General features: G+C 41.4%; 1 protein-coding gene across 3 annotated transcripts in view; it reads right to left on the minus strand.

Moving 5' to 3' along the window:
• Positions 1 to 1949: 1949 nt before the first annotated feature.
• Positions 1950 to 15436, minus strand: part of SLC35B3 (solute carrier family 35 member B3) — a 756207-nt gene continuing 742720 nt past the window's right edge. For all 3 annotated transcript variants that reach the window (XM_044065422.1, XM_044065425.1, XM_044065423.1), the window contains one exon: positions 1950 to 2378. In XM_044065422.1, coding sequence (XP_043921357.1) covers positions 2228 to 2378 — 151 coding nt within the window. In that variant the 3' untranslated portion in view covers positions 1950 to 2227. The remainder of the gene's footprint in view (positions 2379 to 15436) is intronic.

Here is a 15436-nt window from a genome sequence, read left to right on the forward strand (position 1 = left end):
CAGTGCTTCACAGTCCTGCCATTCTATCTTAATGGCATGAGAAAACAGCACCACTTCTTTAAGTTTAGCATGACTCATATAAAGAGGACTTGAAATGTATTCTGGGAAGATGGAATGAAAGCAAGAAAACAAGATCACATTACCAAGGCAGGCCCCATCATCTGCCATTTTGAGGGAAACAGATCAAAATTGTAAAATAAGAACTTGGAGTGATTTAGAGGTATTAACATAGCTCAAAAACAAAACTAAGATAAAAAAATTTTTTTTGAGTTCTAAGGTGGAGTTTTCCTGTAAGGGTCACCATTTGATCTCTTATTTCTGAAGACGAACAGCCGCACCTCCAGCCCTTAACAAAGACCAAGAAGGTTCTGAAAAAAATGAGTCGGCTGTTTTTTTTTTTTTTTTTTTTTGGTGCCTAGTGAAGAGCCTCTGCTCAGTTTCACATCTTTTGTGTAAGGTGTCAGACAACCTGGAAGAAAGTTATGCAAACTCAGTATAAATACCTACTTAAATTAAATGAATAGAGAGGAAGCACAGATAAACCAAGGTCCAGAGGACTTAACAGAAGAACTAGACTTTGAAGTTTTGGTTACATTACCTTTTGCTTCAAGGACATTGTTATTGGACTAATGACTCCCTGAATGCCTTTTTAAGCCATAAGTCTCTGCCTTTTAAGTTAAATTCTTCTGAAGATGCCAAGTCCAGTCTACACAGCTGATAAATAACAAAGAAAGTCATATGCTTTAATAGCAGCACAGAGAAGTATGAATAAGGTGCCAAAATGATGACAGCTGCAGACACTGTATCAACCCAGTGACAGAAAAGCAAGGGTGGTGATGGCACTGCTTATATTTATTTAAGATTTGTTTACCGGGAAAGTCCAACTTGGAGCAAAGCTCATTTTCAATGGAAGCCTGGGGAGAAATGCTCCAGATGCATGTCTTTGTAACATGGGAGGAAACCGGAGCATCTGGAGGAAACCCACATGAACACAGGGAGGACATGCAGACTCTGCACAGAAGGCACCCCAGCTGAGAATCGAACAGGAGAACCTTTTGCTGTGAGGTGACAATGCTAACTGCTGCAACACTGCGCTGTCCAAAATTATGAATTTCTTGATCACAGACATGTGGCAGGCATTGAAATCATATGCCTATTTTGATGGTGAATTTGCTCCTTAAGTCAAGTGAAAAAAAAAAGTGCTGGCATGAGCTAAATGACGGTAAGGCTCGAACAGATTAAGAAGTAAGAAATTTAGTGGACTGACGCAGCAAAAACATACCAATCCCTTAAGTACATGACTTACTTCAGAAGTCTTCTCCTAGTGAAACCACACAGGTCTGGAACTGACATTCACAGTATGCACTATATGCACACTTAGGTTTCCTATCCTGTCCTGCTTATGATTCACAACAAATGAGGAGATGACCCTGGATATGGAAAATTAAACACTCCTTAAAATATCTAAATACGTCATGTTTCTTCAAACATGAAGCAGAAATGGTTTGTTAAAAGGACTCATTATCTTTTAGTGGAATGCATCACCTGACAAAATGTGAAAGCAGCAAAACACACCAAAGTGGCAAGAAGTCAGATTTGCTGAATATGCAACAACATGACTTGCTGCAAGAGCTGCAGCTCTCATTCAAAAATTCAGTTTCAACAAGTTCTACAAGAAAAAGAAGCTTATATATATATATATATATATATATATATATATATATATATATATATATATATATATATATATATACATATACATTGTATAGTGAAGATGAAGGCAATATTATTTATTTTAAAAACACTTAAATTATGTTTTCACCATTATGTGTAAATGCCATGGTTTTGATACATAACCTGAATATTTTGACTGAATGTGTTAAATAACATTCATTTCAAGAACCCTGAACGCCAACCAAAATCAAAAGAATTGACACAGTTTGACATGGTCAGTGAATAAAAGTTTATATTATTTTTAATTAACAAACTCTCTTGTTATGATTCTATTAGGAAGCCAACAATGGCTGCCCTTAATAGTCAACTGTTCCCTTTCAACCACTGAAAGTTCATGAGAACCTACGTCCTGACACAGACACACATCTGCATACTAAAATGTGGTCCTTCTGGTACTGTTGCTGTGTAAGATTCTTCCCTTGTGAGCTGTGCATTCCAATAGTGCAATAACCAAAACTGGCACAAAAAACTGTATCTTATCTTCAAGTGTCATTTACACATCTTCTGAGAATGTCTTTGTCTTTGATGAGAACTTCATTTTACAACAAAGGTTGGAAATGGAGGGGAACTTCATTTTATCCCTATTCTTGCTGTAAACATTCAAGAAGATACCAAGAACCACCAGCAAACCTGACCATACATACCTAGAAGGAAGCAAACAATAATAAAATTAATTTTAATAATTAAAAGCAACACTGACTGTTCAGTGAACTGATGTTAGCAAGTGTTTACAAACAACCTCAAAATCTGACCTACATCATAAAGGAATAGATGGCATATCAGGAAATATAAAACTAGAATCATTACACAAAATGCAAGTGATGTCATGATAATGTCCATCATTCTTTTCAAAACTTACCACCAACGCTTTTTCCCGTATATTTACTTCTTAATCTGCTGTTCACAACTGTTACTGTATGTTTAAATGACAAAAGACTGGTATGCAATTTTATAAAACACAGTAAAAATCCCCCAAATCCAGTTACAGATAACTGACTAACAGAACTAAATGCAGTTAACACAAAGATATGTGGGGTCTACATGCACTCACATTCCTGCAAAACCTACATTTCGGCCTAGTTAGACATGTAGTTTGGTAGGACAATAATTTGAGTCTGTTATTACTTTTTTCAATCCTAAACTTGCAACATAGTAGAATAATTTCAGTCAGAGGACATGCATGTTGGAGGCATGTACTGAAAAGTTATGTACTTACAATAACGGCAAGGTCCATTTTCAGTAAGCATCACCTCTGACACTCCACGCTTTAGGATCACTCAGCAGAAACAGCTCACCTAGGCAGTCAGTCACCATTCCCTTTGCTATCATGCAACAATCCCTCTCTAGTTCTTTAGCTATTATTTTTGGAAAGAAAAAAAACGGAAGTGCAAAGGAGAAAGTAGGGTACCACAGGAACACTGCAAGTAAGGAATGCATGAAGGGTATGTTACAGAAGATGGACCTTCCTACAGACATACTGATGTGGTTAAGTGCATAACATCCATATCTGAAAAGATGAAGACACTCTTCATTAACAATTAGAACAGTTTCTGGCAAATCCCCATTGAAGTCATGACCATAAGAACATACTCCAATCATAGCAGCCTTAAAGAACACTTACTAGACCTGGAAACAGTGTACTGCTTGTTGTGTTCCTTTTAAGGTACTCAGGAAGACTAAATGACATTTAGAGTAGCACTATGGAAAAAATGCTATGGAAGTGGCCACTGCTGCCATGGCCAGAGGCCTGGGACTGTACAAGGAGGATTACAACAATTCCTGAGGCAGAAATCAATGATATTTTCTAAGCACAATAAAAACTGTGTGCTTAGTAAACCTCTGGTACAGTTTATACTCTGCCAAGAAAACAAATGTATTTCATGTAGACAGGTTTGAGTCCACAAAATTTGATGCTATTTGTGACCTTCCACATACTGAAGCTCATATTCATTATGATTACAACAAGGAAAAACCAAAATATAAGCAAATCAACAGACATCTTTAAGTTTCACTCTGCAGCAACTTTAGATGTAAATGTTGTTTGCTCCAAGTACCACCCATCCTTTATGTAAAGGCAGTGTGAAAGCAAGAATTTGTAACTCAGATATTCTTTTACTTGAAGTAATGTCTAACAATAACAACAATACAAGTTTCCGAGTACAGAACTTCAGTTTAGCAGGGCAGCATGTTTAAAAGAGCAAAGGACAAGACAGCAAGCTTCTCAAACAAGATGTAAATGTCCCACAGAGGAAGGGATCTTTAATATGAGGCCTTAGGTTGAGAGCATGATGCACAAAAGCCTTATGGACCTTTAATAAAATAAAAGTAGTGTCTTTGCTGAAACTAATGCTGGAATTAACAGCTTAATGAACTATACTGGAGGAATAACTAATTCCACAATTAACCATTTCAGAAAAGTAAAACAAGACAGACAGAATGTAAGCAGAGAAGGGGCAAACATATTTCACCTATTGACATATAACAGAATGTGCCCATTTGTCTCAATAGGTCTTCTGAGTAGATGGGCTTTATAAGATGTATTAACTGACATCATTCTCTCTGTCAAGACTGACCTGGTTTACTTAAAGGATGACAATAATTTCCTGAAGGGATACATTTAGGTAGATTACTGAAGAAGAAACAGGGAAAGAAGAAGCCAAGCTGGTCTTGACTAAAGGGGAGTTATAAAATTATTCTGATGCTTAATGAATACTGTCATTGGTGGAAATGGAGAAAGATAAAGGAGCAACTTGTTCACTGGAGGGCTAGGGCATCTCTGACTTGATCCCTTACAGAGTAAGGAATCAGGTGAAAGTTGTTGAGACTTCTGGGAGCCTAACCCCACTGCACAGTGGGATAAAGCTCTTTTTACAATCCAGGTAATCTGTACTTGATCATCTGCAGAGGCACTAAAGATGAATGGGGATGGATGGGAGTGAGATGACGATGATGTTGACTTACCCATCATGGAGGCAGGAAGATAGCTTTGATTGCTGCATTAGTGAGACTCACGTGTGAAGGTGTACTGCCCACAGCAATGAACTTGGCAGCCCCATAACTCACAGTGATGCTCCTCTTGTCCAGAAGGTTAGCTTATGTGGTTGCACATACACAATTCCTGCGAGGCAGCATTCAGGAAGGGTTCCATATGATCAACACATTGGCACACAACCTAACACCCACTCATGAGTAGATGAACTGTCTGGCCTGCTGGTCTGCAACTAAGGTCCCATGTGGGTTTGCTAGTGAGCTCCTGCCCCATCAAGGAATGAATGGGCTGTAAGGCTCTTGCCCTAACAAGGGAACAAATGAGCCTAGCTCTACCAGTACAGAAGAACTATGGGCCAAATGTGTGCAGGCGGGGGGGGGGGGGTCCAATGAGATTTTTTTGCAAACGGGAATAAAGACAAAAAGTTGTTGGGGCATACACAACTGCTGAGGCAATGATGTTGCATTCTGGAATACCTCAGAGAATAACAATTTCTGTCTGCAACCTAGAGATCTGTCATTAGGCATTAGAGAGTAGTGGCCAAGTTGTCTGCCACAGAGCTGCCCTTTCCAGGGCTATGCATTGCTGCTAAGAATCTCCATGAATTTATGGCTCATTGTCACATCACCTCAGACTCTCAACAATGTGGGCAGAAACACATTCTCCCTTGTTTGCTGACACATCAGACTTCAGCCATGCTGTTGGACCAAATACTGATTACTCTTGTTGGGCAGGAGTCTGAAGAAAGAAGAAAGCAAGCCACCCTCATTCACAGAACACAAATATGAAGGGCAATATTCTTAAGCATTTAGGTTCCCTGAAAGGTCTGCTTACTTTAATGGGCAGGATTCTGAAGAAAGAAGAAAGCAAGCCACTCTCATTTACAGAACACAAATATGAAGGGCAAATATTCTCAAAGCATTTGGGTTCCCTGAAAGATCTGCTTACTTTAATGCCTCCAGCTTAGAGCTTACTAACCTTTGGTAACAGTGGGCTAAAATATCACCACTGAAAAGGGTACCCTGACTGAAGACTGCTTAATACAACTACCATTCCAGACTGTACTTACTGGTTGTGGACATCCAAAATGGCTGAAAAATGAGATTGAGATGGAAGTACTTCATGTGTAATCTGCCATGAGGAATCATGAACACTGGACCTGCCATCTGACCTACAACTTTAAGGTAGGACCTTGATGTGAATGAAGTGGCCACCTGTTGGAAGGACAGGATCCTGTATGAGGAAAAACAGACCAACAAACAGCACCATTTAAAAAGAGATCTATGAACAGGCATACCTGAAATGGGGGTAACTGCAAAGTACAGTTGTGTACACTTACTATAAATGGAGATGTTCGAGTGTATTCACTGTTGCAGTCATCACATCTGGGTTATCCCTGCGAGGGTAGCCGTTGGCCAGCCCGAGTACCAGAGGCTTAGTATTTCTGCGTTGGTTGCTGTAGCTTCAGGACTGATGTCAGATTGTCATTAGTATAAAATAAGGCAGCTGACACCATTACATCAGTTTTTTCTTGCCCTAACTGTCAGAAGCCCCCAAGTGGTAGCCAGGTTATGGTGGAAGAACCCCACCAGTAGAAAGTAAATACCAAAATGTCTCTTGTAAGGAGAGAGAGAGAGAGAGAGAGAGAGAGAGAGAGAAGGGGGATGGAGGGAGGGAAACCAGAACTGCAACAGTGAATACACTCGAACATTTACATTTATGGTAAGTGTACACAACTGTACTATGTTCTTTGTGTTTCACTGTTGCAGCCATCACATTTGGGTTGATTCCCAAAGTTGAGGAAAAGGGTGGAGGCAGTCAAGGAGACTAGGGGCTGGCTAGGATGACCTGCAAGACTGCAGTGGCAAAGTCTGCCCTGGATTTGGAGAAGATAGGCAGTTGGTAATGTTTGGTGAACAGATGTCCAGGTGGCAGCCTCCTGGATGTCCCTAGTGGGGACCTCTCTGAAGGAAAGCTGCAGAGGTGGAGGCTGTTCTGGTGGAGTGAGTCCTGACCTCCTTAGGGGGAGGCTTTCCATGTTGCTTGTAACAGAAATGGATGCAGTGTGCTATCCATTTAGAAATTGTTTGTTTGGAGAATACTTTGCCCTCTGCCCCTGCAGCAAAGCCAACCACCAAATGATCAGACTTCCTGAATGACTTAGTCCTGTCTAGATAGAATCTGAGCTGTCTGTGCACATCTAGAGAGTGCAGGATCCTTCCCCCCTTGTTCTGTGGGTTAGGGAAAAAGGTGGGCAAATGAATGGATTGGTTGAGAGCCACACTGGACACCACTTTGGGCATGAAGGATGGGTTAGTCCTGTCATCATGGAAGATGATGAAGGGCTCCACAGCCATGAGTGCTTGTACCTCGGTGAACCTTCTGGCTGAAGTGATGGCCAGAAGAAAAGCTGTCTTCCAGGAGAGAAATTTTAACTCTGCTGAAGATGCTGGTTTGAAGGGGGCAGGGTGAGCTTTTCCAACACAAGGTTAAGGTCCCGAGCTGGGGTAGGTGCTCTTCTGGGTGGCCTCAAGTTGCTAGCCCATCTTAGGAATTGTTTGATCAGAGGGTGTGGGGAAATGAGCAGGGATAGCAGAGGCATGAATTTTAATAGACGAAAAAGACAGACCACTGTGTAGCAGGTCAGCTAGGTATTCCAGGATGAGCGGGAGGGAGGGCTGTGCTGTATCGGCTCCCTTAGCCTGAATCCAGCTGCAGCACTTTTTCCATTTGTCAGCATAAGACTTTCTAGTGCTAGGGCGTCTGGCCTCACGTATAACATCTAGAACTGGTTTACTGAGGTTTGCAGATTGATCAGTGGTTAGGAAATAAGCCAAGCTGCCAAACTGAGGGTCTGCAATTGGGGATGCATGAATTCTCCTTCCCTCTGGGTCAGGAGGGTTGGGGTCTGAGTGAGATGCCATGGTGGCAGTGGGAACATGCTGCACAGCAGTAGGTACCAGTGCTGGCGGGGCTAGTTTGGAGTAGTAAGAATTGTCCTTGTTTTTTCCTCCCTTATTTTGAGCAGTACCGTGGTAATGAGAGGTAGTGGAGGAAAGGCATAGACCGATAGACTGACCCAGGGGAAGGAAAGGGCATCCACTTCCCAAGCCATGCAATGATGCTCCCTGGTGCAGAACTTGCTGAGCAGATGGTTGGTGTGGGAGGCAAAGAGGTCGACCTTTGGGGTGCCCCATTTATGAGTTATTAGAGTGAAGGTTCTTTTGTCTAGCTGCTACTCGTGCGGGTCCAGAAGATTTCTGCTTAAGTGATCTGCCAGAGAGTTTAGAGACCCTGGCAGGAATTGTGCTAACAGGTGTAGTTGCATGGCAGAGGCTGTGTGCCAAAGGGTCATGGCCAGCCTGCATAGAGGGTAGGAGTGAATCCCTCCCTGCTTGTTGATATACCACATCACAGTGGTGTTGTCTGTTTTGACCAGGAGAGCCCCTGTGGGGAGAGAAGGGGCCCGAAAGCTGTCAATGCATGCTGGACAGCTAACATCTCTTTTTGGTTAATGTGCAGATGGATTTGCTGTGGGCTCCATTGGCCCTGTATACACCTGCCGTCCAGGTGTGCATCCCAGGCATAGTCTGATGCATCTGTGGTGAGGGTCTGGGTGGCAGGGTGTGGTAAGAAAGGTAGTCCCTTGTTGTGGGAGCATGCTGCTGCCCAGCAAAGAAAATCTTTCCTGAGGCAAGGTATCATGGGTATAAGAGTTTCCAGGTCTTGAGAGTGTTGACACCAAAGGCTTTTTAGGTATCACTGAAGTTTCCTCATATGCAGTCTGGCATGTAGAATGCAAGATGCTATGAACCCCAGAGCTTGCAAGATTTTCCTTGCAGATACCTGGGGTCTGGTGGCTATTTGACAGAAGTAAGCTGTCAGGTAAGTTTGCTTTGCTGGTGTAATGAATGCCATCTGGGGTGCTGTGTCCAGGCTTGCTCCCAGGAATACAAGCCTTTGGGTGGGTACTAGTTTGGATTTCTTTTCGTTGACAGTGTACCTTAGGGAGGTCAGTAGGGACTTAACAAAGGCCAGGTGCTTGAGCAGCTTTTCCTGACTTGTCTGCCTGAATTAGGCAGTTGTCTCAATATGGGTAAATGTGGATATTCCTTTGTTTGCAAAAGGCAATGGCTGGAGCCAAACATTTTGTGAAAACTCTGGGAGCAGTAAATAAGCCAAAGGGAAGTGCAGAGAACTGAAAGTGCAGAGATCCTGCCCTGAAAGGTAGGTATTTCCTGCATGATTCCCTGATAGGAATGTGGAGGTAGGCCTCTTTTAGGTCTATGGTGGCTAGCCAAGTATCCTTGGACAGCATGGGTAGCAGTTGCTGGAGGGTGAGCATTTTGAATTTTGGTATCACCAGGAAGGTGGTTGGAATGGATAGATTGAGGATGAGGTGCCAAGTGCCCTCTTTTCTGGTTACCAGAAAAAGTCTGGAGTAGAAACCTCGGCCTTTCTGTTCTGCAGGAATGTGCTCTATTGCCCTCATAGAGAGCAGGGAAAAGACTTGCTTTTGCACCTCTGCCCACTGATTTGGAGATAGATCTGGGAACCCTTTTGGGATTGGAAGAGTGTGGAAAGAAAATCTGTATCCCTGGGACACTATGTTGAGGACCCAGCAGTCGCTGGTAATGGTGGCCCTTTTTCCTCCTAGGGGTAAGTGAAGGTGGGGAGAGGGAGGGGTGGAAAAGAGTCACTGTGAGTTCTTACCACGGGGGTGGGGGTGGCTTACAACTCCTTGTTTTTGAAGTGGAGGAATTCCACTGTTTTGATCTCTGTATTCCCTGCGGTTGCTGTTTGGGGGGTCTGCTTCCAGGGGATCTGGGCTGAAATGACTTGGTGTGAGCAGGAAAGGACCAGTGCTTGGAGGGGCAGTGCCTACTGAAGTTGGGTGGCTGGACCTGTAAGAAATCCTTAACTGTCTGCATAGATTTAGCTCTTTCTTCCTTTTTTAAGACCTCCTCTTCCTTAGTGTCAAATAAGTTGTCTTTGTGCAAGGGTACATCCAACAATTTAAATTTAACGTGGTCTGGCAAGGGCTGTTCCTTAAGCCATGCATGCCTTCTAAGGACAGAACCGGTGACTGCTGCCTTGCAAGAAGCTTCTAGGGCATCAAAACCACAGTGTAAGGTGTGCTTAGTTACTTGACTTCCAGAATGCATTAACTCTTGCAACTCTTTAGATTCTGCACAAGCAGGAAAGGAAGACACTTTTTGTTTGAGGAGTTCCATGGTATGTTGCTGAAATTTTAGCATATGGAAATGGCAATTTAGTGCTCTAATAGCAAGAGTAGCAGAGGTGTATACTTTTTTTACCCCATCTGTCTAGTGCTTGGGAATCCCTATCTGAGGGGGTGGGATTCTTAGCAGAGGTTGCTTTAATACATTTAGGCCCTTGAGAAATTATCTCAGGGTCAGCAGTAGGATTTTTGAAAAGAAATTTGTGCAAGTCAGGGACTCTGTAATACCTGTCAGGTTTTCTGGGTGCAGGAGGTAGGGTGTCAGGAGTCAAACTGGATTCCAGGAAAAAATCGTCCACAACATCCAGGACTGGGGGAATGGCCATGGGTCTATGCTGTGGAAGATCTAAGAATTCCCTTAGTCTCTTTTTAGACTGAGGGTAGTCCTGACATTCCCATTGGAAATGCTCCCTTAAGGTATGAAGGGTTTCCACAAAGGAAAAGTCCTCTGGTGGAGAGGCTGAGGGAATGGAATCCTCTGCATCACAATCCTCATAAGCAGAAAGGGGTTGCATGTCTTCATATTTAGATGCATCAGAGTCATCAGACTCCTGTTCAGACAAAACTACTGGGGACAGATCTATTTTTCTTTTGAAAGGGGTAGCTTAGCTTCCCCTGATAAGCATGATAAGGTCTTCCGCCATTTGAAGCATTTGTGACTGAGGCAAGGAAGCAAGTGCCTGAGAGTGGGTCATAGGTTTCTTGGGTGTAGTTCGTACTCTGGGCCTTAGAAACTCGGTCGTTTTTGAAAGAACAGTAGATGTGAAAGAAGTCGTCGGTTTGTGTTGGGAATCAGTAGTGCGAAGTACTTCCTTGGAAATAATAAATAAATCCAAGAACAGTGCATAAACATTATTAAATAATGTAATAAAAGAACCATGACCACCACCATGTGCAGCAACTTCTGCTCCTTGATCCCTCCTTCACAGATAATGCCCAGAGAAACTTTTGTCCAGAGATTGCCTTCAGGACTCCTATACTTTTTCCTTCTTTTCCCAGAGATAACCAGGTCCGTACACAAACAAACCAGAACAAATGTAAGATCATTCTTATAGCCCTATTTTGGCATCAACAAATTTGGTCTACTCTGCTTTGGTCTCATTTCCTGACAATGTCTCTGCTTCTCTAGCCCTTCAGAATCTTGAACTTCACTCATTGGCAGACTCTACCAATTCCTCCACTTCTTCAGACTAATCACATGGTTCCACCCATTTCTTTGATTGCAAGTATATTTTTTTCTGCCTAGGGCCAACATAATCCTAGCCTCTTCCTATGGGCACTCATAACAAAACACAAACGAGGAAGTGGGCTAGATTTGTCTAGGCCATTTTCATGAGGCTGGATCCTTTCTACACTCATGTTCTACCTGTCCTGGGTTATTTTTCTTAAATCATTGATGTTGGCTACAGTTATTATTCTATTAAGGGATGTTCTAGTTTTCAACAACAGCTCAGAAATTCTTCTCTGGCTTTTTTAAAAGTATGTGAAGTACTCCTGATTGCAACTCAGTCAGGCACTTGAATTTTACACTGAAAAGGCTAATGGTATCTCCTTTTGAGCCTGCACCCCAGTATGACTTTATGAAAGAAGTTCTTCCTTGAAGCTAAAACATCAGCAAGTAGGATATCTGAACTTCAAATCTTCTCTATCAAGTGTCCTTATGTAGTTTTTCATAAGTAGAAAGCAGTGTTGTGCACAAACCCTTTTTTCATGGTCAAGCTAGCCACTAAAGCTAATTTAAACTAATCAAACTATCTGCCTGTATGTTTCCTGAACTGCTCAAACAATGTAAATCTGCTTTACATTTACTCAATGTGCATAGATGGTTAATCTTTTGCTGCTGGTAAACTGGGCTGTAAAGTCTCTAAAACCTCTCTGTCAACATGGCTTTCGGACTGCATTAAGTTTTGTTAAAGTATAATAAAAGTTGTGTTAGTGTTAACTGTGTTACTTTCAGACAGAAAGCTTTCTTCCAAAATCTGTGCAGATGCGATAGGTGTTGATTTGCATACTTTTTACAAGAAACTACAAGCCGGATGATCTTAAGGTCTAGGGGGCCGCTGTATTGAGATCCTTTCAGGATAACACCTTGGATGACAAGTTATGGTGTGTGAAATGGATGGACAGTCCCATGACAAATACAAAAGTTATGTACTTAGCATAACAAATGAGCTGCCTGGTCTGTGGTTCATCCATATCACCATACCCACCCTCCTTCCTAAGACAGAGGCAGATGAGGTATAAAAGAGGCAGTCTTCAACTTTAGTTGCACCTGTGTCTAAGTGTGTTTGTATTAACATGTTGTGCTATGCGCCTTTGAGTGGCACATTACCTCTTTTAATGAGTGGTAAAGCATGTGGCTTTATGGGTAAATCGGAAGAACGTCAGCCTGCAAAATTTTCCTCCACTGACTGTTCCATTGGTTTATTTGTTTTTGACAGCCATACCAACCCTGATTTAAACTACACCAGTGCCACTTTTTTGAGGCTCCCATTTGAAATGTCAGGACTCGCAATGACAAGGCCAAAAAAAAATTGAAAATAGAGGAGAAGAGTTAATATCAAACATCATTTTTTACCTTTAAACTTGTTTTTTGAAAGGAGGCAAGTCTCTTTGCATCACTGGATGTGAAGCTTAACTTTTACATGCCAGCTCTAAGATTAACATACCTTGGAGAAAAGTGGAATATTCTGAAAAATGGCTATCTTGAACTTAGTATATGCAAGTCTGCATTTTTTGATCATGCAGTCTTTACATTCTGGGACTCTGCATTTACAAATTCTGACACTTTACATGGCTATTTTTTTTTTTTTTGCACCTACATCTCTAGAATTTCTGGTCTTTTCATCCTGCCCTCCAGCACTGCGTTTGATATTTGTGTTCCCAGGAAGTGATCCATGAGTAATAGCAAACTCAAGTTTCCCTTGAAACAGTGCTGCTTTTCAACAGCAGTATCTACAACATCACACCATTCTTAGTCGCTTTAACAGCCCCTCAGTAATGCCCACAGGTACCTTCTGAAGCAGTTTATTCTGAAGGGGTAGACTCAACAGCCTACAGTTTTGTCTGAAGCCAGGGCTCCACTTATATCTGCCAGTTCTCAGTCTGCCAAGATGTCTTTAGAGTATTCTGAATCAACTGTCAAAGAAAAGGTAAAGGCTTTTCAGGACTAAGACCTTAGAACCTCCCTTGGACTCTCCAGGGCAGGACTTAGAGAATGATGAGGGGAAACAGCTTCTCATCTTGAACCATTAAATTTGGGGAATATTTGCAGATGATATATCAAACAGGGTGTGGCTTCTGAACCCATACCTGCTTCCCAGTGGGGGGCTGAGCAGTCCTGCCACTTTGCTGCCCAAACCTCTTGAGCTGTATCCCCTTTCATAGTTATTTTCAAAAATGTGAGAAGGATACCATGACAGAACTCAGGTACACTCTTACCTTGTAGTTATCCTGGGTTTTTCTTCTTTCAGGGGGTGTACCATTTAGGCAGAGACTACAAACCCCAAAACATTTGTTGCCGTGGTGACCTCCTGGTGTGCTCCCACACTCATATTTCTAGCAGTACATTCAGCAAACAAAGATTACGAGCAGTGGACAGGTTTGGGAAATGCATGCACAATCTATTGGAGTCTCAAGCCTAAAACAAAAATTTTATTGAAAAATACAAAAACTAGTGCCTCAGCATAATGCCTTCAAAAATTTTATTACAGACTACAAGAAATACAGACTGTTAAATCTGAAACTGCCAAGTTAGAGACAATGAAAAAAATAACATTATAAATAACTAATGAAATAAATAAGCAATTCCTACTAAACCAATGCACAATATACACACAATATCAAATATTACACATTAGAATGCAAACCTACAAAATTAGATATTTGTATTATAACTCATTGCTGAATCTCCTTGGGTAAAAGATGCTGAGCATAAAATATACTTAGTTTCACTTTGGAAAACATGTAAAGCTTTATCCAAAATATGTAAGCAGTCAGATAAACATATAAAAGAAAAAAAAAATCTCAATCCTGAGGGTTAAGACGGGTGTGTATCAAAAATGTTGTGTCACTGAACTTACTATGTTGGCATTCCCAACGTCCTGAAAATATTCTAAAATTCTTACTCTCACTGCTCTAGAATTCCCTTCCACCTAATATTACATGACGATTTTAAACAAGAAAGTACATCAGCCTGGAAATATCTATAATTACTGCAAGCTGAAACGTTCCAACCATTAATATGATGCTCTGTATAAAATGCCTACTAGGTACAAACAAAGCATTTCTTACTTACAGAAGATATCTGATTGACTGACACTGATAAATGCTGTTAATGAGTTGCTTCTTGTGCCAGAGGTAAAACACTTGATTCCTTCCCATCTTCATTTGCCTAAAGTGCGACTTTGAGCAAATCATGTAACCAGATAGTATCTTTGTCATCCTTAAAAAGGTGCAATGGTATCCATGGGCTTACCCAGTTAACACACAGATTGTTGTTGTGTCTTTCGGCTTTTCACGGTTAGGGGTCGCCACAGCGGAACTCCGGTCCGCTAATGATTGGCAGTTGATTTTTAACTGCCGAGTTGCCAGCCCTGACGCACAACCTTCAACGAAGATACACCCATTCACGCATGTCTCCACACAGAAGACGCTCTAGACGAGAGTTGAACCGGACAGCGTCTTACTGTGAGGTTACAACGCTACCGCAGCACCACCACCGCGGATAGTTAACACACAGATGAAGTGTCAAATTAATAAAAAAAAAAAAAAAAAATAGTGGACCATTTGGTCCACTGAAGGAAGACAGTTACAAAAGTCACCTTCTGAGAGTTCTTAAGGAAAGCACTTTTTTATTAAAGAGAATATGCCAGTGTACAACACAGGAGGCCTTCTTAATTAAAACAGGCATACCTTTTTTACAACATAAATATGTGGAAGAGACCATTACTAAAACATAATTTCTTCAGAGATTTCTGGGCATATACCTGTTGAATGAACTGGATAAGCCATTTTGACTTATAACATTTATCTTGCACAGACTATCATATTTTCAACACTACTTGGTTAAAACCATTAGCAGTACATATCTTGTTTGCCCTCAAAACTTCACCACAAGGGAGGGATCTCAGCAGGAGTCGGGGAAGCACACTGGAAGGTGACAGGAAGCTAGATGCCATTGCAGGCCTTCTGTACATTTTAAACTGTTGCCTTATTTGACATAAAACTAATTTAAGTACTCAGTTAACATTCCTATGAATATTAAAAATGAATTTAATACCAAATCTGTTAATGTTTAACGTGTTAAACATCCTCAGACTTATCTGTTCTGTTCTTTACTACAAAAAATAAATCATCCATTAAATCGGCATAAAAACAATTTTGCTTAGTTTAATGCTGATCCAAAGCAATCCCATATTCTTCTAATAAACTCACAAAAAAAGATTTCCATAGCTGAGAAAAAGAAGCTA

Source organism: Protopterus annectens, chromosome 3.part0 (assembly GCF_019279795.1).
Source record: "Protopterus annectens isolate FY-2018-M chromosome 3.part0, PAN1.0, whole genome shotgun sequence".
Lineage (NCBI taxonomy): Eukaryota > Metazoa > Chordata > Ceratodontiformes > Protopteridae > Protopterus > Protopterus annectens.